This window comes from Lissotriton vulgaris, chromosome 12, assembly GCF_964263255.1.
Source record: "Lissotriton vulgaris chromosome 12, aLisVul1.2, whole genome shotgun sequence".
Lineage (NCBI taxonomy): Eukaryota > Metazoa > Chordata > Amphibia > Caudata > Salamandridae > Lissotriton > Lissotriton vulgaris.
The window spans coordinates 153062903-153089708 of NC_141700.1; the positions used below are offsets into that span (position 1 = coordinate 153062903).

The 26806-nt window shown below is 48.6% G+C and overlaps 2 protein-coding genes across 2 annotated transcripts in view; both read left to right on the forward strand.

Annotated features, from left to right (window-relative positions):
• Positions 1-19394, forward strand: part of NAXE (NAD(P)HX epimerase) — a 142292-nt gene extending 122898 nt beyond the window's left edge. The window contains exon 6 of the mRNA XM_086947645.1: positions 19016-19394. Coding sequence (XP_086803771.1) covers positions 19016-19218 — 203 coding nt within the window. The 3' untranslated portion in view covers positions 19219-19394. The remainder of the gene's footprint in view (positions 1-19015) is intronic.
• Positions 1132-3723, forward strand: LOC147673725 (uncharacterized). The gene has a single exon (XM_086947644.1). The coding sequence runs from the start codon at positions 1132-1134 to the stop codon at positions 3721-3723; it is 2592 nt and encodes an 863-aa protein (XP_086803770.1).
• Positions 19395-26806: the final 7412 nt, after the last annotated feature.

A 26806-nucleotide genomic window follows, 5' to 3' on the forward strand; every position in this document is an offset into this window, starting at 1 on the left:
TTGTAACACCCTGAGCCATATATGTTGAGGAGGGTAAATTGTAAGGGGGATACATTTGGAGTGTCTTACAACTGCATAGTTTCTTCTGAAGGTGTATTCAATGACTTGTAATTTCCATATGTTCTGTACTGCTGGTTCTGTGGTCCCTCTTAAAAAAACAAGATTTTCAGTATAAGTGTGATCATTTTGGTTTAAAAGAAACCAGGTGGGTCTACAGTCCTACCTGTCTTGTGTTGGTTGTACTTGCCTCTTGTAAACCCCACTCTGCCCCAGCCGCCCCAGCTTTAGGCTTGCACCTCCAAGATCTTCTTCATTGCTAGATTCACCTGTAACACATGTCAGTTTCTCCATACATACTTTGTTGGATCCTCTCCTGGCCTGTCGCGAGTGCAGTCTCAGTTCGTTCTCCCAGTTGCGACATATTGTGACGAGACCTAAACTTACTGCTAATTATGGTGTGTTTGTTTGCTTCTGTGTTTTCTGGAAACCTCTGGGCGTGATGCAACTGCCACTGTTACTTATTGGGTCCAAAACTGCTGCTCTACTTGGTTGTTTCTCAGTTCATCCATTCCAATCAGTTCAGTCCATTCCATCCCAACCATCCACCCCATTCCAGTCCAGCCATGCCTCCCTTCTTCTCAAAAAAGTCTCTCAAATTGAAGTCATACTTGGTCAAGAAGTAGAGGTACAATAAAAAAGGTTTTTGAAGCATTTCTGAAACTAAGGTTGGCTTGTATTGAATGTTCGAGGCATGTGGGCTGCTAAATTCATATCTAGTGCATAGATCGCCGCCTAGTGTTGGGTCCGGATGATTGCACCTTGTTGTCCTGGAAGAGTCTTCGAAGTATCACGAGATAGGTAGCTCCTCCCCTGGACTACAGTGCGCATGGGCATCGACTCCATCCCCAGATTGTTTTTTTCCGCCATTGGGTTCGGATGTGATTTCGACGTCTCCTGTTCGGAATCGATAAAACAACTTCTTAAAGGCCAAAAGGCTTTCCTTACTTCGGCGGTATTGTTCGCGTTCGGTCTCGAATATACTCCGGCTCGTCGAGCCGGATATCGGAGGAGTCGGGTGACTCTTCGGTCATCGAGGCCCTGTCGACGCAGCAAGACCCTGACGATTCTACTATGGAACGGAGTCCGTTCAAGTACTGCCCCGTGTGTGGTTCGAAGTACCCACACATCGACGTGCACCCTGTGTGCAACAAGTGCCTATCGCCGGACCACGACGAGGCCAGCTGTATGGCCTGTTCCAGATTTCGATCGAAGAAGACGATCAAGCTTCGGCGCGTGGCGCGCCTCGAGGCCCAGCGATCGGCCCCGGCACCAGTGGACATCTTCGACAGCCCCAACGCAGGCGAGCAAGAACTTCACCTGCAGATTTCACCTCCATCGGCGGTGGTCGAGGCCGACTACGGAGAGGACCGAGACCTCGAGGAAGACGTTGAGGAGGTAGGGGACGACGAAGAACCTTTTGGGGCCGTGGAAGATAGCTCGGAGGATGAGCTATGCCCCGTACAAACTATTACAAAGGCTCAGGTCACGGGATCGCCACAAGGCCTTACCCACGACCCTGCACCTCGCTCCTCGGCCCCGCCTCCTGGCCCGGCTACGGACACCTCTACGGAGCCGCCATTGCCTAAATCGAAACCGAAAGTGAAACCTTCGGGATCGACCAAATCTAAGATGGCCGACGCAGCGCCGAAACCGAAGACGCCATTGACGGCGTCGTCGTCGGAGCCCTCGAAGCCGAAGAAGGCTGTCGAACAGGCTAAAGTGCCTAAGGTGGTCAAAGAGCCAAGCTCGAAAGCAGTCGCCCAGCACTCGAGTAAGGTGGTCGAGTCGAAGTCGAAGTCGGCCGTCGAGCCGTCTACTGTCAAGCCTACCGCATCTACAGGCAAACAGGCCGTCGAGGCCAAATCGGCAAAGGGCACCGAGCCAAAGTCTGGAGCCACAACGCCAAAGGGAAAGTCCGCCGATCCGAAGCCATCGGCGTCGACGCATGGGGCCGTGGATGGTGGCGGACGCGCAGTTGTCGAGAGTACGTCTGCGCCTCCAGCAAAGAACGTGGATTCATCAACGCTCCAGTCTTCCCCTGGGGGTGGATCGAGGTCCTCAGTCGGGTCGACGAGACCGTCCGCTTCTTTTACCAAGCAAGTGGCAGACTCACTCAAACGGATTCGGGAGAAAGAGTTGACGTCGGTGCCGAAGACACCCTCGGTACCTACTCCGGTAGCGGCACCGAAGAAGACCTCCAAGCCGCTCCTCTTTACTCTACCACCCAAAGTGGTGCCAAAGGCCTTTGCACCACGGTCGGTGCCTAAGGACTCAGAAGGGGTAAGGCATACTCAACTGAGTGGAAGTTTGAGTCGACAACCCTTATTAGAAGAGCAGTCGGAACAGTATATTGACGCCGACACAGGAAAATTAACGCTCTGCAAGAGGAAGATTACTTCACAGCCTTTGGAGTCGTTTGTAATCCCTCTAAAAAATAAAAGGCCGGCGCCAGAGACGCCAGAACTTGTTGAGCACATTCCTCTGCATCCTGCAAGAAGCCCTTTGCCTTCACCCACTTGCTCAGATGGAGATCTAGGTGATCAGGACGAGGAGTATACTTTTCCCGAAAACACAGACCCTGATGAGCAACAGGGCTCTTGGTTAGCCTCATGTGATCAGGGGGACCAACAAGCTGTCCATGACGCACAAGCTTTTGGCGCAAAGCCTTCTCCTACAGAAGATTCTGCGGCGTTCAATGCCTTAATTGAAAGGGCGGCTGCAAACCATAAGGTGGAAATGCATGCTGACCCTGTGGACGTTGACTTTTTATTTGACACTTTCTCTGCTGCCGAGAAGACTGTAAAAACACTTCCAATGCTTAAGGGTGTTCTTAAGCATGCCACAGACATTTTCAAGGAAACTACAAGGGCACGGGTTGTAAACCCTAGAATAGAGAAAAAATACAGACCGGCACCTGGGGACCCAACTTACATAAGGGGCCAGTTGCCTCTGGACTCTTTGGTGGTCTCTAATGCTCGCAAGAGGGCGAACTCACAAACAACGGGTGAAGCTCCTCCCCCGGACAAAGAGTCTAAAGTGCTGGAGGCATCGGGGAAAAGGGTGGCAGCGCAGGCAGCCAACATCTGGCACATATCCAACACACAAGCTCTGCTGGCCAGATACGACAGGGCACACTATGACACCTTAGAGCAGCTTTTACAACACCTTCCAGACGAGTTTAAAGAAGGAGCTGAGATGCTTATCCAGGAAGGCAAGCTCATCTCCAACGCTGCGATTAGATGTGCGCTCGACGTTGCGGATACGGCAGTAAGAGCGATAAATACTAGTGTGATGTTACGGCGTCAGGCATGGCTACGCATCTCAGGGTTCAAGCCAGAGATACAGACTACTATCCTTAACCAGCCCGTTAATCCAGACAGACTATTTGGCCCTGAGGTGGACTCCACCCTCGAAAAAATTAAAAAAGATACTGAAACGGCTAAATCCATGGGTGCACTTCAGTCTCAGCAATACAGAGGGAGCACTTTTCGTCGCTCAGGCACTCGGGGTGTTACCAGAGGACACTTGGCACAACAGGCGCAATTCAGTAAAAGTGGGGCACAGTCCTCGTACCCCAAACAGGGTAGAGGAGGTTACAGAGGAAACAACGCCAGGGGCAGAGGCAACAACAGTTCCCGTTCCTCTGCTGCCAACAAACAGTGACTTCCTGTCACTGCCCCCCGATCATCCAACACCTGTCGGGGGGAGACTCCAACAGTTCCTGCCAGTCTGGAAGTCCATCACCACAGACAGGTGGGTAAGGAAACTTATCCAGTTCGGCTATTGTTTGGAGTTAACGTCCACTCCACCCAACATACCCCCAAGACAACGTCCTATGTCGGCAGAGCACTTGCACTTATTGCAGCAAGAGGTGCTTGTGATGCTGCAAAAAGGCGCAATAGAGCTCGTGCCACTGGAGGAACAAGGCACATGGGTTTACTCCCTGTACTTCTTAATCCCAAAGAAGGACGGCTCACTCAGACCCATTCTGGACCTACGCCCCCTCAACCTGTATATTCTTTCAGAACACTTCCACATGTTAACTCTGCAGCAAGTTCTTCCACTGTTAAACCAGGGAGACTTCCTCGCAACCTTGGACCTCAAGGATGCTTATTTTCACGTACCTCTCCATCCATCCCACAAAAAATACCTCCGGTTCACCATTCTAAACAGGCATTACCAGTTCAGGGTCCTACCCTTCGGAGTGACCACTGCTCCCAGAGTGTTCACAAAGTGTCTGGCAACGGTAGCGGCGCACCTCAGGAGACAGAACATACATGTCTACCCTTACCTGGACGACTGGCTCGTTCAAGCCAAGTCGGCACAGCAGTGCGCCGCAGACATGTCCCGCACTATTCACCTTCTTCACAGTCTGGGGTTTTCGCTTAACTATCCAAAGTCGCACCTTCAGCCAGCCCATGTGCGGCAGTATTTGGGCGCGACGATAAATACTCTGGCTGCTACAGCTCAGCCGAACCCAGCGAGGATCAACAACATCCAGTCGCTGATACAGAGGTTCAGACCGCAGCACTCACTCCCTGCGAGAGTGTTTATGTAGTTGATAGGCATGATGGCCTCCTGCATCTTCATAGTCCCACACGCGAGGTTGCATATGCGTCCGCTCCAGGAATGCTTGGCACGCCAGTGGACTCAGGCTCAAGGGCAGTTGAAAGACCTAGTGTTGGTGACTGGTCGGGCATACAACTCTCTGCATTGGTGGGCTCCACACAACCTTTGCAAGGGCCGACCGTTCCAGGAGCCTGTGCCACAAATTATCCTGACGACGGACGCATCTCTCCAGGGTTGGGGAGCGCATGTCCTCCACTACACAGTGCAGGGGCTATGGTCGACACAGCAGAAGAAGATGCACATCAACTACTTAGAACTGATGGCAATCTTCATGGCACTGAAGTCCTTCAAAGTACATCTGTGCAACAAGGTCGTGTTGATCCGGACGGACAACATGACGGCAATGTACTATATCCAAAAGCAGGGGGGCACACACTCTCCACAGTTGTCTCATCTGGCTCAGGGCATGTGGAAGTGGGCCATTCAGAGGAACATCTTCCTCATGGCAGAACAACTCCCGGGCGTGGACAATCAGATGGCGGATCTGCTCAGCAGGTACAGCCACCAAATGCACGAGTGGGAGTTACATCCATCAGTACTCCACCCGTACTTCCAGCAGTGGGGTCATCCAGAGATAGACCTGTTTGCCACAAGGGAGAACGCAAAATGCCCAAGCTTCGCCGCCAGGTTCCCACACCCACAGTCGCAGGGCAATGCGATATGGATGAACTGGTCAGGCAAATTTGCGTACGCTTTTCCCCCAGCACCTCTCATACCGCTGGTGGCACGGAAGCTGCTGCAACACTCGATGACACTCATCCTGGTTGCTCCAACGTGGGCACGCCAGCAATGGTACACCACGTTTCTGGAACTCTCCGTGGTACCGCATCAAAGGCTGCGCCTCACACCCAGGCTCTTGACGCAGAACCATGGCGACATTCAGCACCCAGATCCGCAACAGCTGAACCTGGCGATCTGGCTCCTGAGGTCTTAGAGTTTGGCTACCTTGATTTGCCCCCGGAATGCATGGACATCATCCGGGAGGCAAGAAGGCCAACTACCAGAGCTTGCTATGCAGCAAAATGGAAGCGGTTTGTCATTTACTGTACAGAACATCATATCAACCCGCTAGATGCAGCCATTCCTAATATAATCTGCTATTTGTTACATCTTTACAAATGTAATCTGGCGTATGCTTCCATTCGGATACACTTATCCGCCATAGCGGCTTATCTCCAAAACAGGCAGCACCTCTCGGTTTTCAGGGTGCCTGCCATCAAAGCATTCCTGGAAGGGCTGAAACGAGTCATCCCCCCCAGGACCCCACCGGCTCCTGTGTGGAACCTCAATGTGGTCCTCACCAGATTGATGGGACCACCGTTTGAGCCTCTACACTCCTGTGAGATTCAGTTCTTGACATGGAAAGTGGCTTTTCTCATTGCCATCACGTCTCTACGACGTGTTAGTGAGCTACAAGCACTCACAATACAAGAGCCATGTATTCAAATTCATCCTAACAGGGTAGTGCTGCGCACTAACCCTAAGTTTCTTCCTAAGGTGGTGTCGCAGTTTCATGTCAATCAAACCATTGAACTACCCACATTCTTTCAAAACCCTGAAACAGTAGCAGAAAGAATGCTCCACACGCTTGATGTCAAACGAGCATTACTGTACTACATTGACAGGACCAAAAGCTTTAGGAAGACACAACAGCTATTTGTTGCCTTCTCAGCCCAGCACAAAGGCAACCCCATTTCCAAGGCAGGAATAGCCAGGTGGATCATTAAGTGTATTCAAATTTGCTACCACAAGGCTAAGCGCACTTTAACGGTCCCCCCCAGGGCCCACTCCACACGCAAGTTAGGGGCCTCCATGGCTTTCCTAGGTAATATTCCTTTGGAGGATATTTGTAGAGCAGCCACGTGGATTACACCACATACCTTTACTAAACATTATTGTGTGGATGTGCATTCCAAACAGCAGGCTGCTGCAGGTCAGGCTGTTCTTAAAACTCTTTTTCAGACTTCTGCAGCTGGCACGGGCGGCCGCCGTTAATGGAGGGACTGCTATGTATTCTATGCACTAGATATGAATTTAGCAGCCCACATGCCTCGAACTGAATATGCTACTTACCAGTATGCATCTGTTCTTGGCATGTAGGGCTGCTAACATTCATATCGCCCGCCCTCCTCCCTGGCGCCCGTAGCGGCTGCAGGTAATTTCTTGCATTCAATCATTAGCATGGACATCATTTATACTATTTCACTCCATCTCTACACAATGGCTAAAAACAATCTGGGGATGGAGTCGATGCCCATGCGCACTGTAGTCCAGGGGAGGAGCTACCTATCTCGTGATACTTCGAAGACTCTTCCAGGACAACAAGGTGCAATCATCCGGACCCAACACTAGGCGGCGATCTATGCACTAGATATAAATGTTAGCAGCCCTACATGCCAAGAACAGATGCATACTGGTAAGTAGCATATTCAATTCTCTCTGCCTCCATGCAACAGCAATTGCTCACTCCACTGTGAGTTGGTTTGACATAACTTTGATCACCCAGGCCTTGAACGCTGCTCAAGTCGTTGACTTCTCTTTCTTCACCCTGTATTCTGTGCTCTTGTGCATCTGCCCTGATATTTCCCTCAGTTTGAGTCTCTTGAGTCTTTCAACCTACCCTCATAAAGTGCCTCAGAGATGTCCGCTCCTTCAGTTGCTTCGTAAGGATAGTCTAGTCTTCTTGATATGTTTCTTCTATTGGAACCAGAAACTAACGTAATTTTCGTGCAGTCAGGTGCTGAAGAGTCACCCCTGAAACTCTGCAGTTTTTTTTTTCTTGGCTATTCAGGGCTGATATTTTGCCTGTTAAATGGCGGGCATGCTTGAATTTGGGTCTGAGCACCTTTACAGCATCTTGCACTCAGCCACCTAGTCAGGTATCCCTATTTTAAAGTACCACATAGGTAGCTACTTTACAAGCTTGACCCACTGTTAGATCAAGTCAGGCAAAATAGTGCACCACATTCACCCTTCACCGAATTTGATCAAATGACTACTGAATGCCTATAGTGTGGCCATTTTAGTATTTCTTAAGGGTACATGAACATCAGGTAGGTGGTGAAATATCCATCTTCAAGAACATCACATGTCTTGGCAGTTCGGGCTGGACTGTTCCCATGAGGCACAGGGTCAAGGCTGATTTGCATATGGCCATGTCTGAACTGGGGTGGGGTGAAGTGCAAAAAAACGATGGATTTAGACCCAGATCTCTATACTGGGGTGAATGTATGACATTGTTCTGCATTCTATCCATCAACTGTTGTTTTTGCATTTGTCACCCCGAGTCGGATGGATATGCTCAGACGTGGGTCCCATGCTCTCCACACCACTGGAGTCAAGCTATCCTGGCTGAAGACGGCTGATAGCCAGAAACTGGTCCTAGGATGCTTGATTCCGGTCCAGGAAAGACATGGCTTGGCAGTTCGGGCTGGACTGTTCCCATGAGGCACAGGGTCAAGGCTGATTTGCATATGGCCATTTCTGAACTGGGGTGGTGTGGTGTGCAAAAAACGATGGATTTAGACCCAGATCTCTGTACTGGGGTGAATGTATGACATTGTTCTGCATTCGGTCCATCAACTGTTGTTTTTGCACTCATGCAATCTACAGGCATGCTCTTCAAGAAAGGAGACCAAGTTTTAGTCCAGTAAAAGCAAACATGCAAGACTGGCGCTCCGTTTGATGCTGAATAACTAAAAGTTTGGCAAGCACAAAACATATGGTAACTGCCCAACAACCTGGAAAATCCATAACCAGAAACTCGTCACACTTTAAATCTTTGCCTCAATGCTCATCAGCTCCAGACTTCATGAATGCGGTAAGTCAACCTGAGTACCCAAGTCAAGCATCCGACTCTGTTCCAAGGATGCGAGATGAAGGTGCACCTTCTCTATCTCATACAACTAGATCTGGAAGACTGTGCAAGCACCTTGACAACTCATCCAGGAGTTATAATGTGTATATATTTTGTTTGTACTTTTATTTAACAAAGAGAGAAATGTATCCTGTGTTTGTGTTTGAGGCCACTAGTGGTCCTCCACAGACTCTTTACAAGTATTACTTAATCTGGTGGGTGTGGTTAATAAAGTGTTCGAGGCATGTGGGCCGCTAAATTCATATCTTGTGCATAGATCGCCGCCTAGTGTTGGGTCCGGATGATTGAACCTTGTTGTCCTGGAAGAGTCTTTGAAGTATCACGAGATAGGTGGCTCCTCCCCTGGACTACAGTGCGCATGGGCATCCTCTCCATCCTCAGATTTTTTTTTTCCGCCATTGGGTTCGGATGTGTTCCGTGACTCTCGTTCGGAACCTATAGGAAAAACGTGTTTTCTTCAGGCCAAAAGACCTCTTTAAGCGTTGGTATTGTACTTCGTTCGGTTCTGAGTTAACTTATCCGGTTTCCCGGATACTTGAGCATGTGTGCTCCCAGCTTTTTAGGCCCGATCGAAGATTTACATCGACGATGGAATTCCAGGCCCCGTTTAAGCGTTGCCCGGTCTGTAACGCGAAGTATCCTCTCTCAGACGTGCACCCTGTGTGCAACAGATGTCTGTCTCCAGACCACGACGAGGAGAGTTGCTTGGCCTGTTCGAAATTCAGGTCGGAAGAGGCGCTCGCTCTTCGACGTGAGGCGAGACTACCGACGCGGAGAGCGTCGGATGTGGAGGATATCTTCGAGGCTGGGGACGACGAGGGCGTCCAAGAGGAGGAACCGGAGCACTTCTCCGACCCGGCCTCCTGTCATGAATCTTACTACGGAGAAGAGGTAGACGATGAGAACATCGAGGACGATGAAGCCGTCGAGGTAAGAGACGACGGTATGGCCATTGGAGCCGCAGAGGGCGGCTCCAGCGATGAGCAAGACCCAACCGAACCTTCGGGGGTCGACAGTGACACTGTCTTGTCAAAGGCTCAGGTCGAAGCATCGCCGGAAGGCCTTAGCCAAGATCTTTATACTCATTCTACGGCCCCGCAATCTGGCCCGGCTAAGAATATTTCAGAGCCTTCGGTGGGTACGCCTTCGAAAACGAAACTGAAACTGGTCGAACCAGTATTCGTTTCGCAAAGCCTCATTCCTTCGGATCCTAAGAAGGCTCAGAGTGTCATTGCCCCATCGGGGTCACAGAAGGGTACCAACCCGAAGATCGGTACACCCAAGAAGGTGCCAAAGGCCCACAAAGAGGGAGCGACGTCATCTAAGGCTGCCCTCGGGGCGTGGACACTGAAGACGGACTTGAGTCGCAGCCGCCCCTCAGTCTGAATGCATACAAGTTGATGCTGGTGAAGGTTCTCGAAGACAAGCACAAAATGGCCGCGTTGGAACGTGACGCATCAAGCCGCGGCCATTTTGGGAATCCCAGCGCATCACCTGCCTCGAAGTTGGCGATGGCCGTGAAAAAAGTCAAAAAGCCATCGGGCCTCCACCTATAGTTTTTGGACTGCCTTCGACTGCAAGACCTAAAACGTCTAAGCCGGCACAGGGCACCGACCCTGGTAAAATGATGTCAAAACTTAAGGGAACGACCGCCACTCCTGAAGGCGTCGGTTCCACTCCACCTTCTTCTGAAAGCTCAAAGAAGTTGTACATTGACTCTGCAACCGGAAGACTCACCCTTTTCAAACGGAAGATCTTGCCGGAGAAGCCAATGGAATCCTATCAAATTCCACTCAAAAGGAAAAGAGACTCTGCTTCCTCGCCAGTTCTTTTCGAGTCCGTAAGGCCTTATGGACAAGCCTTTACTCATTCCCCCACACGCACTGAGGATGGTGGGGGGGATGACCAGAATGACGAGCAATTCAACTATCCTGATGAATCTAATCAGGATGACTCGCAGGATGGGCTCAACGATCAAGGCACGGCGGACACCCAGTCTTACCAAGTAAAGATAGCCCCCGCAGAGGATACTGCGGCGTTCAACGCTCTAATTGAAAGGGCAGCATTGAACCATGATGTGGTCATGCATGCAGACCCAGTTGAGGAGGACTTTCTGTTTGATACCTTCTCTACGTCGGACAGATCAGTGAAGACGCTGCCGATGCTGAAGGGTGTCCTTAAGCACGCCAATGACATTTTCAAGGACACAACCAGAGCAAGGGTGGTGAACCCAGGTATTGGAAGAAAAAAAAACAGGCCTGCTCCTGTGGACCCTACGTATATAAGGGGTCAATTGCCATTGGACTCTTTGGTGGTCTCCAATGCCCGGAAGAGGGCGAACTCACAAACAAGTGGTGATGCTCCTCCCCCAGACAAAGAATCTAAAGTATTAGAAGCCTCTGGGAAGTGGGTTACTGCACAGGCAGCGAATATTTGGAGAACAGCCAATACACAAGCTCTACTGGCTAGATACGATAGGGATCACTATGATACCCTAGAGCAATTGTTGCAACACTTGCCTGATGCATATAGAGAGGGGACGGAAATGTTGATTCAGGAAGGGAAACTGATATCAAACGCTTCTATCAAGTGTGCCCTAGATTCAGCAGACACTGCAGCCAGGGCCATTAACACTAGTGTAATGCTAAGGAGGCAGGCATGGTTACGAATTTCAGGGTTTAAGCCAGAAATACAAACAAGTTTGCTCAATCACCCCGTTAACCCAGATTTCTTGTTTGGGCCTGACGTTGACACGATTCTTGAAAAGATCAAAAAGGACACCGAGACGGCTAAGTCTATGGGGGCCTTGCAGTCTCAACAGTTCAGAGGGGGTTCTTTTCGTCGCTCAGGTAGTAGAGGGCCGTCAAGGGGGCAAACATCTCAGCAAACACAATACAATAAAGGTGGTGCACAGACCACCTTTAACAAAAACAATAGAGGTGGATACCGTGGTAACAGCACCAAAGGCAGAGGACGTGGAAATAATAACACCAGGTCCTCAGCAAATACCAAACAGTGACGTCTTGTCACTGCCCCCGGACCATATAACACCGGTCGGGGGACGACTCCAGCAGTTCCTGCCAGTCTGGGAAGGCATTACCACAGACAGGTGGGTGAGGCAACTTATCCAGTACGGGTATTGTTTAGAACTGACATCCACTCCACCCGACAAACCACCCAGACACCATCCTATGTCCGCAGAGCACTTAACCTTATTACAGCAAGAAGTGGCCAGCATGCTGCAAAAAGAGGCCATAGAACTGGTGCCTCTAGAGGAGCACGGAACAGGGGTGTACTCTCTCTATTTCTTAGTCCCAAAGAAGGACGGGTCTCTCAGACCCATTCTGGATCTGAGACCCTTGAACCTATACATCCTTTCGGAACATTTCCACATGCTGACTCTGCAGCAGGTCCTGCCATTGCTCAGTCAGGGGGATTTCCTGCAACTCTGGATCTGAAGGATTCATATTTACATATACCCATACATCAGGCACACAGGAAATACCTCAGGTTCACTATACACAACAAGCATTACAAGTTCAAGGTGCTACCCTTTGGAGTGACCACTGCTCTCAGAGTGTTCACCAAGTGCTTGGCGACAGTGGCAGCACACCTTCGGAGACAACACATTCATGTCTACCCTTACCTGGACGACTGGCTTGTGCAAGCGAAGTCGGCCCAGCAGTGCGCCAGCCACGTGTCCCGCACAATTCATCTTCTGCACAGTTTGGGATTTTCTCTGAACTATCCCAAGTCGCATCTTCAACCCGCTCAAGTACAGCAATACTTGGAAGCGACGTTGGACACTGTGACAGCTACAGCCCAGCCAAACTCAGTGCGAATCGACAGCATGCAACTGCTGATTCGCAAATTCAGGCCACAACACTCACTACAGGCGCGAGTGTTTCTGCAGTTGATAGGCATGATGGCCTCCTGCATCTTCATAGTCCCGCACGCGAGACTGCACATGCGTCCGCTCCAAGAGTGTTTAGCACGACAGTGGAATCAGGCTCAAGGACAATTGAAAGACCTAGTGTTGGTGATCGGTCGTGCGTACAACTCTCTGCATTGGTGGAATCCACGCAACCTTTGCAAGGGATGACCGTTCCAAGAGCCTGTACCACAAGTAGTGCTCACGACGGACGCATCCCTCCTGGGGTGGGGGGCGCATCTCCTTCATTATACAGTGTAGGGACTATGGTCGGATCAACAGAAGAGGATGCACATCAATCTGCTAGAATTGATGGCAATCTTCATGGCACTGAAGGCTTTCAAGATACATCTGTGCAACAAGGTCGTGTTGATCCGGACGGACAACATGACGGCCATGAATTACATTCAGAAGCAGGGAGGTACTCACTCTCCACAGTTGTCACACTTGGCTCAGAGCATGTGGAAGTGGGCCATTCAGAGGAACATTTTCCTCATGGCGGAGCACCTCCCGGGCCAGGACAACCAGATGGCGGATCTGCTCAGCAGACACAGCCATCAGGTGCACGAGTGGGAGATTCATCCCTCGGTGCTGCAACCGTACTTCCAGCAGTGGGGACATCCAGACATCGACCTGTTCGCCACAAACGAGACCCCAAAATGCCCAAACTTCTCCGCCAGGTTCCCACACCCGCGGTCTCAGGGCAATGCGATATGGATGAACTGGTCAGGCAGATTTGCGTACGCTTTTCCACCGGCCCCGCTCATACCTCTGGTGGCACGGAAACTCAGACAGCACTCGATGACTCTCATCCTGGTTGCTCCAACGTGGGCGAGGCAAGCATGGTACACCACGTTCCTAGAACTTTCCGTGGTGCCTCATCAAAGACTGCGTCTTACACCCAGTCTTCTCACACAGAGCCATGGCGAAGTTCAGCACCCTGATCCGCAACAGTTAAACCTTGCGATATGGCTCCTGAAGTCATAGAATTTGGGTATCTGAATCTGCCTCCTGATTGTATGGACATCATCAAGAAGGCAAGACGGCCTACCACTAGGGCCTGCTATGCTGCCAAATGGAAACGTTTTGTCATTTACTGTTGCAACCATGACATAAACCCGCTGGATGCATCAACACAGAACATTATTTGTTACCTGTTACATTTATACAGATGCAATCTGGCATACAGTTCTATACGTATTCATTTGGCGGCAATAGCGGCTTACTTACAGAACAGGCAACACCTTTCACTGTTCCGAGTGCCAGCCATAAAGGCTTTAATGGAGGGACTCAAACGAGTCATTCCACCCAGAAGACCACCTTCACCGGTCTGGAATCTTAATATAGTTTTGACCAGACTGATGGGACCTCCTTTCGAACCTCTCCACTCCTGTGAGATACAGTTCCTAACTTGGAAGGTTGCCTTCTTAGTAGCGATCACGTCGCTGAGACGGGTTAGCGAGCTGCAAGCGCTAACCATTCAAGAACCTTTTATATAGGTTCACGCAAATAGGGTGGTGCTACGCACTAACCCTAAATTCATGCCCAAGGTAGTTTCTCAGTTCCACATTAATCAAACTATTGAACTGCCAGTTTTCTTCCCTAATCCAGAATCAGTAGCAGAAAGATCACTGCACACATTAGACGTCAAACGAGCTCTCCTGTACTATATAGGCAGGACGAGGGATTTCAGGAAGACTAAACAACTCTTTGTTGCTTTTTCACCACAGCACAAGGGCAAACCCATTTCCAAATCAGGTATAGCCAGATGGATTGTTAAGTGTATTCAGATTTGTTATCAGAAGGCTAAACGCACACTAACAGTCCCCCCAAGAGCGCATTCCACACGCAAGCTAGGGGCATCCATGGCTTTCCTGGGTAACATTCCATTAGAGGACATATGTAGAGCAGCCACATGGAATAACATACATACATTCACCAAACACTACTGTGTTGATGTACATTCCAAGCAGCAAGCTGCTGTAGGACAGGCTGTTCTTAAGTCCCTCTTTCAGGCTGCTGCAGCTGGCTCAGGCAACCACCGCTAAGGGAGAAACTGCTATTTATTCTATGCACAAGATATGAATTTAGCGGCCCACATGCCTCGAACGGAATATGCTACTTACCAGTATGCATCTGTTCTTGGCATGTAGGGCCGCTAACATTCATATCGCCCGCCCATCCTCCCCGGTGCCTGTCACAGCTGTAGTAGTCAGAATCATTTGTAAGCATGGTCATCATGTATTGTATTGGACTCCATCTCTGCCACAATGGCGAAAAACAATCTGAGGATGGAGAGGATGCCCATTGTGAGAAGTTGGCCTGATATATGATGTTTCCAATTTTGGAACCACCTTGTATCAGTCCAAACAATCCCTTATGGTGTCTGGTTGTAAGTCAACCTTATTAGACAAGCTATCTTAAGGGTAGCATAGACTAAGCAGCCTTAAAGGCTTGACTCAAGAGGTCGTGTTAAGCGAGCTGTTTTACCAATCACAGTCCTGTAATATCAAATGAAAGGACACCACACAAGTATATATTATAAAAAAAATGTATTTATTTCTAAATTAATCCCCATTACTCTTTATGAGCAAAGGGGCACAAGCGTTAAATCAAAAGCACAGTATAACATACAAAGTTGCACAGTTATGGATGAGGGCGGGTGGCCACTCAAACCATATATTAAAAAAGTGGTATAAGAGATACCAATCGAACAGTGGTTAGGCCTAGGGCCTAGGGAATCACTGGGAGCAGTCGGGACAAGCAATGCTGAAGTCGGGAAAAGCCCGCGGGATTCGGGTGCAGCACTTAAAGTGCGGCTTGCACCAATGCAAAGTCAGTGGTGCGTAAAAGTTACACAAATAGAGTTTAAGGACACTTCCGCTGAACCTAGAGGAACCAAACTTTAGACACAGACCCTAGAGGTGTGTACCAGTGTGGGAACACCGGCGTTGCAATGTTACCTCACCCACAGGAAGCGGGTGTATAGGGTTGAAGTGGCGTCGGGTTTTGACACGCAGGCTCTTGGTGCTTGGAGCTGAAGATGCTGCAGGCGATGTGAAGAAGTGTCCGGTGTGATCCAAGGGTGGATCAGAGTAGAAAAGTACCTGAAATCGGAGGGGACAGAGTCTGGGTCACTCAGCAGTGACCAGGGTGGAACCAGGACGGAACCAGGCAATGTCGGGCGCAATCAGGTGGTTGTCGAGGAGCTTCTCCCCGCTGTCACGTGGGCTCTGGGGCATCTGCGACGTCCAGGAGGGGGTCACGATCTGTCCCACGCAGGCTCTCACCGTCGGCGCAGTCGGCTTCAAGATTGGAGCAAACAACACTTGGCAAGAGCAATCCACGCAGGACTGGAACATTGCTTCTCACTCGGACCAGGAGGGTCAGAGCGGGTGCTCCTTTTCAGAGGAGCTGGTGCAAGTCTGGAGCAACCAGAATCGCAAGTCGGTTTTAGGTTTTCGTCGGCACAGAGGCCACAAGCCAGCTGGCAAGTGACCGGGCCAACGCGTCGAGCCAAAGCAAGCAGGAGGGCCCCACGCAGCACTCGTTGAGTGTAGAGGGCTGAGCTTCGGTGCAAGAGTGGCTCAGGGTTGGGGCTTCTCAAACCCCGGTGTACAGCTTCGAGGGTCACTCGTGAGCTGCACGGTCAGCGTCTCGTGGTCTTTTCAAGATGGCCTGCCCCACGCTTCCGGTCGCCTCCACGGGTCTCAGCTCTGCAGGGACTGTGGATCTGGCTGTAAGAAGGCAGGCAAGCTTGATCTTGTCGATCTCTGTCGCTCGAGTTCCGGCGGGAACTGCAACAAAGCAGACGTCGAGGTGCTGGATGGTGCCTGTTTGCACAGGGTGGTCACTCCTTGACCACAAGGGAGATTCTTCAGTCTTCTACGTTGAGTAGGATGTCGAAGGGTCCAGAGTTTCGTTTCAAATGTTTCATCAGGATAATCTGAGTGCGTTGGCACTGCTCCCATTCTTATACCAATCTAGGGGGCTGGATTACCTGCTAGGTCCCCTCCTATGGGTGGGACCCAGGAAGGGGGGGGATACACCCCTTTCCCTTTGATCCAGGCCGCGCTGGGACTGGGGCTGGTGTGCCCCAGAACCGGTTTGGCCAGATTATGCAAGGGGCAGCCTTGTGCTCCCCAGGCAGTGTCTGGTTTCTTTCAAACCTCCCTGCTACAATCCACTATCACCTGTCTGGGGTGGTGTGACACCTCCCTGTGACAGGAAACCCTTTGTCCAGGCCTCCTTGGCTGAGTTTCGGTCAGCTGCAGGAGGTCAGACTCGTGTCTGTGGCAGAAGCATCCATTTTGTGGATCTGAGGCTCTTTTAAAATCAACCGCGTTTTAGCAAAGTAACATGTCGTCTCCCTCTAGAGGGGTGGAATGCTACCACCGTCGCCAGGACTGGCGAGGGGGTAGTATTCCAAATCGTATGACACCTTACACAACATGTTTTGATAAAGCCAAACCAAAGTTAACATATAACCGCGAGGATTATAATGCACTTAAGAGTATATGGTATGGCATTATCCCGGAACAGCTTAGGGAATTGGTCCCGACAGCTGCAGACAGGCTCAGCTCATGCTAGAGCACCATCTCACATAAAACCAAGCACTCTGCCTCCAGGATTGTTAAGGCCTGCCATAGGAGTGACTGATAGGTATATATGTGTCCAGTTAGGTTTAGATATAGGCATACTATATCTAAGCAAGGGGTGATTACACCACCTTGCCCCAGCTGAGTGATCAGCCAGTTGTGTCAATTTTAGATAGCCAGGCCAGGGGTGGCAAAAGATATGCTGCAGCCCCTGGTAGGCCTTGGATGCACCTATGCCCTGGGCACCTATAGTGCTCTGTACAGGGGCTGATAAGGTGACCCAAGCCAATCTAGTTATGCACCTAGGGTACATGGAATCCATTTTACAGAGAGAGCAGATAGCCTGGGGCCCTGATTAGCAGGGAACCAGGCCAACTAAGTCGAAAACCAGCTAAACACAAGGCAGAAAATCTGGGGTAACCATAGTCAGGTAGCCACCTTCCTACACCCATGCGCACTGTAGTCCAGGGGAGGAGCCAGCTATCTCGTGATACTTCAAAGACTCTTCCAGGACAACAAGGTGCAATCATCCGGACCCAACACTAGGCGGCGATCTATGCACAAGATATGAATGTTAGCGGCCCTACATGCCAAGAACAGATGCATACTGGTAAGTAGCATATTCCTTGTGATGCAGTACTGCAGTTAACGGTTGCATGCTGAAGAATAACGACGTACAAACCCAAGCTCTGTGTGTGGCATGGTCTGTTGCATGCTCCTAGGCTGGGGAGGACGCTGCACACACCAACTCCTTCCTGTTTAGACCAATTTCTAGCCTACATTGATTTTGATCTGAGCAGTAAGGAAAGCTAAAGATTTTCATACATTCAGAGCACTGTAAACCATAAAGAGATGGGGAAGCCCTAGATGGAAACGATTCTACACCATACGTCAGTGATGGTAACAGTTGTGTTTGTATAACATTTAATATGGGTCCTCTGAGGGACTTTTATGTATGGTCTGCTTAAAACAAAGATGAATGATCCATCTTTTCGTTTTCACTTTGGCCAGAGAAGTAACTGTATCAGTGAATCAGGCACCCAAATAGTAAGACGAGGTATAAGAGAGGGTCAAACTTCCCATACATAAATTCTCCATTAATCTGCAACTTTTTCAAAAGATCATTACATTAGTTTTATTCACAGTTGCCTTGAACATAATAAGGTTTTATACAGAGACAGACCTGGAAAGGAGTGTTAAAAAATGCAGTTTCTGACCAAAATCAGTGTCACCAACATATTGTTGTATTAAGTGGCTTTAAGCCATATTCTTGTGTGGGGTGGGGTGGGGGGGGGGGGGGGTTACTCACATAGCTTCAAGGGCTTTACCTAGATCTGCTGTATGTAAACTGAAAAGTAAGGGTTCCAACACACACACCACTGCTTAAGCCTTCTTGTTGTTGCAATTCATTCGGAGATGTTTAATGTTTCCCAAATTTATTGTTGCCCAGATATTCCTGTATAAAGATTCTGTGGCCTAAATTGTTGATTGATGATACCATGTGGCTTCAAACTAGAATGTGGTCTACCCCACCAAATGTTTTCTTGGTCTATTTCCTCTGGATTTGTCAGATGAACGTACTATTTTGTTCTAAAGTTAAGTAAGTAGATGTAAATAAATGAAATTGTGCCCTACAGATAGACATTTTAGAGAGTGTCAAAGGATTCCTCATATGGATGAAAGATATTTGAATAATAATGTATATTTTTAAATAACAGTGTAATATCTGTGATGAAATGGGATTACTCGCAAGTAACTTTTGAAGGTTTGATGCTTTTTGTGAAATTAAATCAATAATGAAGTTATATAAAGGGAAGGCTACGTGTTTAATGTAACACTGACCACACATTTATTATCAGGTCTTTTGTAACTATCACATCTGAAATCTAACGTTCATTTTTGTTGTCTTTTGTTTTCCAGGCTGGGATGTGGAAACGGGCAACCCAGACGGCATCAAGCCGGATTTTCTGATTTCTCTCACCGCTCCCAAAAAATCTGCAGTCCACTTCACTGGGCGTTATCACTTCCTAGGGGGCAGATTTGTTCCTTTGGCTCTCCAGAAGAAGTACAATCTGGCCTTACCGCCCTACCCGGGAACGAACTGCATCACACAGTTACCATGACAACTGTGCAATGCAGAGGAGAAAATGCTAGCTCTTGAGTTAAATTGCTCATGTGACATTTTAAAAGACAGCTGGCTGAAAGCGAAATACTGAGAATAGACATTTAAGAAAAGAGCAGGGCTAGATTAGGCGACATTGTGGCCAAATTGGATTTAATAAATATACAAAATGCGAAATGTGTACCTCTTAAGTGTATGACACGTAAATTGATCAAACTAAGTTATGCAGTATTTTAGAACCACATGCTTTGCTGTTTAGCTAACCATGTTTGCCACTGGTGACCCTTCTTAATCTAGTCAATCAGTACTTTAGTAAATACACTTATAGATGTTAATTGTTTCAAACTACAGCCTTTCCGTCTCTGTGGTAAAGTGCTCATCTGTGTTACCACAACCGCAAATCATTCATTTCATTTCATAAAACTTTATTCGGTTTTACATCAAGTAAACCATAAAAGTCCTAATAAAAATATACGCAATCCTTGGATACATACATTGATACATACATTAAAAATATAAAATTCATTTTTTCCGAAACGTGAGTAAAATGCTACAGGTACAAAGTTAAATGTCAAAATCTCACCAGGTAAACACAAAAAAAACATATGTATAATGAAAGGTGCAACAAACAACCCCCATGGTTGGCTAATAATCTAGGCAGGCCCTGGTTCTCATCAATGATTTTAGGTACCCTACAATAAAAATAATGCACTCCGGTTTCAACATCTGAAGGTACAAAAGAGCTGGACGCACCTGACTAAAATTAAGCCTCCTGAAGAGTAAAAAGTGTCTCCGCGGCACATCATAATATTTACAGCAGAACGTGAAGTGAAGCAGGTCCTGTGGAGACAGGTTGTCGCAGTCACAGGGTGCTAACACTTGACCTCTTCTGGACCCCTTAGGCACCGCGATCAAAAGATGAAAATGGTATAACTGGAACCTGGTCAGTAAAAAAACGCTTGTAGGTAGTCATGGTCCCCAAGAGATAGGGCTCTATTGATGGCTCCGTTATTAAGGTCAGGTATTTACGGACACTGGGTTTGCATAATTCCTGAGCATCCCTTTCCAACCTCCTTCTAGAGAGGAATCCATCTTTAACAGATACAACTTATTTTCTTGTGATGGTTAAGGGTTTAAGAAAGAGGTCAGGGCGTCCCAACTCTGAAAGGCGACCTTTAATATACCATTGCCATAGATTCGGGGCATGAGGTCCAGGGACATACAGTCCGTCATAATTTGCTGAGTTAGTTTTAGGTCCGTATTGAGCCAGCACTTAAGCCAAAAAACTAAAGGGCGCAGTGCGAGAATATCACATAAAAAGGGGATCCCCAATTCTTCATGGGCTATAAGGTTCGATAAGCCAGAAGGCATTCCCAGAAGGCGTTTTAAAATGTGTTTTCTACCACCTGCAAAGGGGCTGCTGTGGTGTACCCCCACACTTCACTACCATAACTTAAGGCTGAAACGCCCTTCGCCTTGTAAATTTTCACCATCGCTGCAATTGGGCACTTGCCCATCTTAGCGGCAAAGCTAAAAATTGTACCCACTGTTCTGGTGAACTCCCCCCTTTTCCTTTGAATGAGAGGCCCCCATTTCAAGCGCTCATCCAGCAATACCCCTAGATATGAGAAGACAGGAGTTGTGGGAATCTTCTCGGAGCCTACTGAGAAACAGAACTTTTTATTTTGTCGTGGTCCCACCTGCATGATGTAAGATTTGGCATTGTTGATCTTTAGATCAAAGAGAGCCCAATCGAAAATCATTTTTTCAAAGTCTGAATCTAGTGACTTGCAGTGAGTGAATGAATCAAACAGTGGGGTACGTTGCTATTGCGATATTGAAGCAAAAAAAACACGTTATGGTGCTATTGACAGAGGAGCCTTTTTTACGGCTGTTCGAGTGATATCAATGGAGGACAATTGTACATATGGAAAAGTTCTGCAACTACAAAGGTACTGCTGCATTAGATAGTGTTACAAGGATAGTCACATGTGCAAGAGGAGCCCGAACAAGAGTAGACTTCATATTTTCATATCAATCACATTTTACCGTACAGAATGATTCCCCATAAAACATTATGGGTCTCATTACGCTGAGACTCGGAAAGCCTCGACCACAGGTCAGAGGCTTTCCGAGTCCCACCGTAGGTTTCACTTTCGACTGCCGCATTACGATGCAGGTGGTCGAAAGTGGAACCTTCCGGTCATTCCGGCTGGATTACGACGGGCTCAAGGAGCACTTCCGCCGTCGGCATTACAATGTCGGTTTCCGCCAGTCTTTCCATGTCAGGCTTTCCAATATGGAAAGCCTGTCTGAAAGCAACTTGGGGGCCCCTAGCAGGGCCCCCTTCTCTCTGCGGCCTCCGGGGAGGCTGAGGGGGGCCCCCTGTTGGTCCCTGCACCGTGTGGCAGCCACCTTGAGGTGCCTGCCACATGGTGCAGGGATAAACAGTTTCTCCCATTTCTCTATAGGAGCTTGTGCTAAGCCGGTTTACTGTCGCAGCACAAGCTCCCATAGAGAAATGGGAGTATGAAACCGTCCGCCCGACATCGTAATAGAAGGGACTCCCAGAACTCCTATGTTGCTGCTGTTTGGAGGGGTAGGAGAGCAAAAAACACAGTTGATGGACAGAATGCAGAACAATGTCTTACATTCACCCCAGTACAAAGATCTGGGCCTAAATCCATCGTTTTTTTGCACTCCACACCACCCTAGGTCAGACAATGGCTATATGCAAATCAGCCTTGACCCTGTGCCTCATGGGAACAGGCCAGCCCGAACTACCAAGCCATGTCTTTCCTAGACCGGAATCAAGCATCCAAGGACCGGTTTCTGGCTATCAGCCTTCTTCAGCCTGGATAGCTTGACTCCAGTGATGTGTAGTGCCTGGGACTCACGTCTGAGCATACCCAGCCCACTCGGGGGTGAAAATTGCAAAAAACACAGTTGATGGGGTAGGAGAGCAAGCCATCGTGACCCCGCCAGAGCTATATGACGCATTTTACTACCCCGTTGCGCGTGACGCCAAGGACTGCTGGAAGGGACTCCCAGAACCCCTATATTGGAGGGGCGGGAGAGCTAGCCATCGTGACCACGCCAGCGCTATATAATGCATTTCACCGCCCTGCTGTGCAGGACGCGTGTGATCCGCGCCCGGGCCTGTCCTGGACCTGTCGGCGCCAGGAAGAGGCAGGGCAGGGCCACCCCCCTGACATCTGCAAGGACATAAGGTACCAACTTTACTTCCTTTTCACTGCATAGGTCGACTGGGTAGAGGAAGCTCCATCTAGAAGTGACCTCTGGTTTCTGGCTGTTGTGCTGGTGTACTTCAACGTGAGGAAAATGCAGTTGCTGGAAAAGAACCATGAAGGCAACCACATCTAAGAAAAGGACAAGTTTGACAACTAGCAGTAACACCTTAGCAGAGCTAGCCACTATGTTAGAGGAAACGGAAGCCATTCTGAAATCCAAACCCGCCTAAATGTTCACCTACTCTGCGTCCTGTTCCATGGCGCTAATGGGTCTGGGAAACCTCTCGCAGAGGTATTCATGAAAAATGCTGGAAGAATGGTTAAAGCCCCTCGGCAGCAGTCTTGCAAATGCCAGGAGCGAGTCACAGCTGTATTGTGACTGACTCACTGGACATTACTCTTGCGCCTGAGGTCCCTTTGCCTCATCCCTCTGATACTTCTAGCAATCCCTATAGCAACAGATACCCCCGCTAGCTAACACGGAGCCTGGTGTTGATGGTGTGTCGGACTCTGTGGTCTGCAGCACATCAAGCTAGTTCTCGGTCTCGGTCAGGCCTGATTCAAGTCCTGATAAAGTCAGGTGTTGAGCTTACAGTTGCTGTAAAGGATCTGAGAGCCCGGATTAATTCTCTAATGGAGCCACATCAAGTTATAACTCCTCCACCAGAAATACCTGCCACTGGGAAACTTACAACCCTCAGGCATACCACACCAGGCCCCTCACCATGTTAAAACGTCCGCTTGGCCTTATCCTGGGTTGCCCACTTGCATATTCTAGGATCCCAACTTATTGAGCAACTTTAAGAGGCGGTGGCAAAGGATGGAACGTCCGGACAAGGTGACGCTTCCCAGAAACTATTTTGCCTCTCATTTTAGAGGAACTGCTAGAGTGGGCCCATGTGAATTCTATACTTTCGGAACTGCAGGCGGGATTTAGGAATAACATTAGTAAATTAGACCAAATTCTATGCTTGTGCAGTCTCCATTGAAAAACAGTAACACTAGACAGAGGCCACTGTTACATGGTTTGGTTTTTGTTGATCTAAGATCAGCTATTGCCTAGATTTCCATGGCTAAACTTTGGAGAGTCCTGAAAAAGATGGGGGTCCGCAATCATCTTTTTTCAGTTTTAATTCATCTACATTCCTTTAACATTGCTCAGGTAAGATATGGAAGCAACAGTGAGATTATTGACCCTTTTTAGATCTAAACCAGTATTGGCCAGGGATGCATCTTGGCACCGACCCTGTTTACCCTCTATATTAATGACCTAGTAAAAGCACTTGACTTCCTGGACAATGAGGCCCCAAAATGAGGTCCTCACAAAATCTCTATTCTGTTCTTTGCAGACTATATGCCTTCAATTTCCAAAACCCTGTGTGGGTTGCAGGCAATTGTAGATGTTTTTGCAGTGATAGGGTCTGGAATGTCACATTAATAAAACAAAGTTTATGGTTTTTAATCCCTACAAAGCAGAGCAGCGAACTTTATGGTGCAGGGGGAGCCTTCAGAGCAAGTGCATGACTTCGTATGTTTAGAGGTTTGTCTGCCGAACAAGCTGAATTGGTCCACTAACATAAGCAAGAGCACCCAAACTGGTGCTGTGATTAAAATACAAAAGAAAGCACAGGCTTGTCCTCTTGCCCTGGCAGTAGAGAGCTATGTATGGGTCAGAGCTATGGGGTTATGTGAAGGCTGACAAACTCATTAAGGTAGAAAACAGGTTAGTCAGGAGTTTACTAAATCTCCCCGTGGCGCTCCCCGCCTCCCCCAAATTTTAGATGTTGGTATATATTAGATCTGTGTCAGCATGATGCTTAGACCCCTTTTGTATTGGTACAGGCTCTGGTCTATAAACTATTTGGTATCCTACTGACTAACTCTAAATATACTACTTGTATCTAAAGGCTTTGAGAAGATTCCCTGCATTAAATCTATGTCTTATGAGATTGGCTTGCCCTCTTTGTGGGAAACTCCAGATGCAGCAAAGGCAGTCTCACACGCACAGATTAAAGAGCGTTTTAAGGAGTATCTTTGGGTGCAGGAATTGGAAAAAAAGTCACGGCCAAGGCCTGAAGCCTGACAGCTACCTTTCTAGACCACAAGTTTACCCCTGCTTATGAACTGTTTCTTGACGTTGTCCCAGGGTGTCAAACTAAGCAACATTTTTCTGAAAAGTGAGGTAAGGTCTTGCCTGTAAACAGCGCCCGCATTAAATGGGGGAGAAGTACTGTAACTCTAGCAAGTGCTCCTATTATGTTATGTTATGTTATTTTGGCTCTTTTATAGCGCGCGGCTACTCCATGGAGTGTCCCGGCGCTTTGACAAAGAACCAAAGGAGAGACAATCCAGGGCAGATGCAGAGCAGCAGAAGAAGATTACTGGGTAAAAAGCCATGTCTTCAGTTCCTTCCTGAAAACCAGTAGATTGTGGATTTTCCTAAGGGAGACGGGCAAGGAGTTCCAGCATCGTGGAGCCAAGTATCGAAAAGAGTGGCCTCCAATTCTAGCCCGTCTGATGGAAGGGACAGAGGCCATGGCCAAAGAGGCCGATCTCAAAGTTCTGGAGGGCCGATAAAAGGCAGGACGCCTTCTGATGTATCTAGCCCCTGCAAGATGAAGTGCCTTAAAGGCGAGAGTCAGCGCCTTAAAAGTAATCCGTCTCGCGACAGGGAGCCAATGAAGCCTTTTAAGCAGCTCCGATGCACTCGCTCTTCGATGAAGGCCGAAAATGGCCCTTGCAGCGGAGTTCTGCACTAGCTGAAGGCGCGCAAGAAGAAATTTTGGCAATCCCAGATAGAGCACATTCGCGTAATCTAGGCGGGAGCCTATCAAAGCCTGTACTGTGGTCTTTCTGTGCTCCAGGGACAAGATTGGAAGGAATTCCTCAGCATTTTTAAAATGCCAAAGCATTTCCCTGTGAGCTCGCGAATCTGAGGCCCAAAGGAAAGGCCATCATCAATCTGGAAGCAAAAATTATTCGCCTTGGAAGAGGCATCTGCCGAAGGGTACATGTCAGGAGGCCACCAGGCCTTCCATCTCGGATCAGGAGAGCAGCCAAAGAAAAGCAATTCCGATTTATCGGAATTACATTTCAGACTGTGCTGTTTAAACCAGTCAAAGACCGCTCCCAGACAGTCCCTGATCCGCATACCATCAAAGTCAGAGCCCTTAGTGCAGGTGAAAAGGAGCTGGGTCATCAGCGTAGGATACGATATGGGCACCGAACGACTCCGCCACTGCCGCCAGAGGGGCCATGTAGATATTAAAAAGGGTGGGACTCAGGATAGAGCCCTGAGGCACCCCCACCTCCAATGGCGGCATGTCGGCAGAGAAAGGTGGCGCGCAGACAGTTTGCCGGCGGCCGGCCAAGAATGACTCGAACCACTTCAACACCACTCCACGCTCACCGATCTCCCAGAGTCTTAAAAGGAGACCGTCATGGGGAACGGTGTCGAAGGCCACCGACAAATCTAGCCTTACTAATATGGCCTTTCCACCTAAATCCAGAACTTCCCGGATGGCATCAGTAACTTCAAGGAGAGCGGTCTCCGTACTCATGTTGGTGCGAAAACCCAACTGAGTATCGTGAAGGATGTCGTTACTCTCAATGTAGTCAGAGAGGGAGATGTGCACATGCTTCTCAACCACCTTTGCCAGAGCCGGGAGAAGGGAAATCGGCTTATAGTTAGCATGGATTAGATGGTCCAAATTGGGCTTCTTGACAAGCAGCAGGATCAAGGCATGCTTCCAGGCTTGAGGAACCACCCCTGTGCTTAAAGACATGTTGAGCACCGGGTTAAACATAACAACTCAGAAGATGAAACCCTCCATTTTACCTTCTTCTGTATTGCCTATGCTCGAACATGCGAAAAATGGCTTTAGCCTGTATGTAAGCTTCTGGGCTTCAGTCAATATGCAGTCGCATTTAGGGTCTTATGATCTGACACCAGAGAAGGAGCTGTTATTGCGGTTGCTAAATTTCTTGTTGCAGCTTGGCTCGTTCGCAATCGCTTTCCTTGCTACCTGAATGAGCTCCAGCATCCCTTTAGTACTTCATGATTTTCTCACGACCTTCTTATGCACTATTACATTTTATACTGACTGCAATTTAGCCTCATAGATATGGGGCAGAGGTCTTGAGGTAGTGGGATCTAGCCACCTACTGAAAGCCCCCCTCAGCTTCTGCTTTGGACACGCGCTGGGATCCATCATATTGTCATGGGTTTGTTATTTGTAAATATGTCAGTCCACCTTTTTACTGAGTACCTGAACTTTACTTATTTGTCTGATGGCACCACAATGTACATATTTTTTTTTATTGTCCAAAATGGGTTAT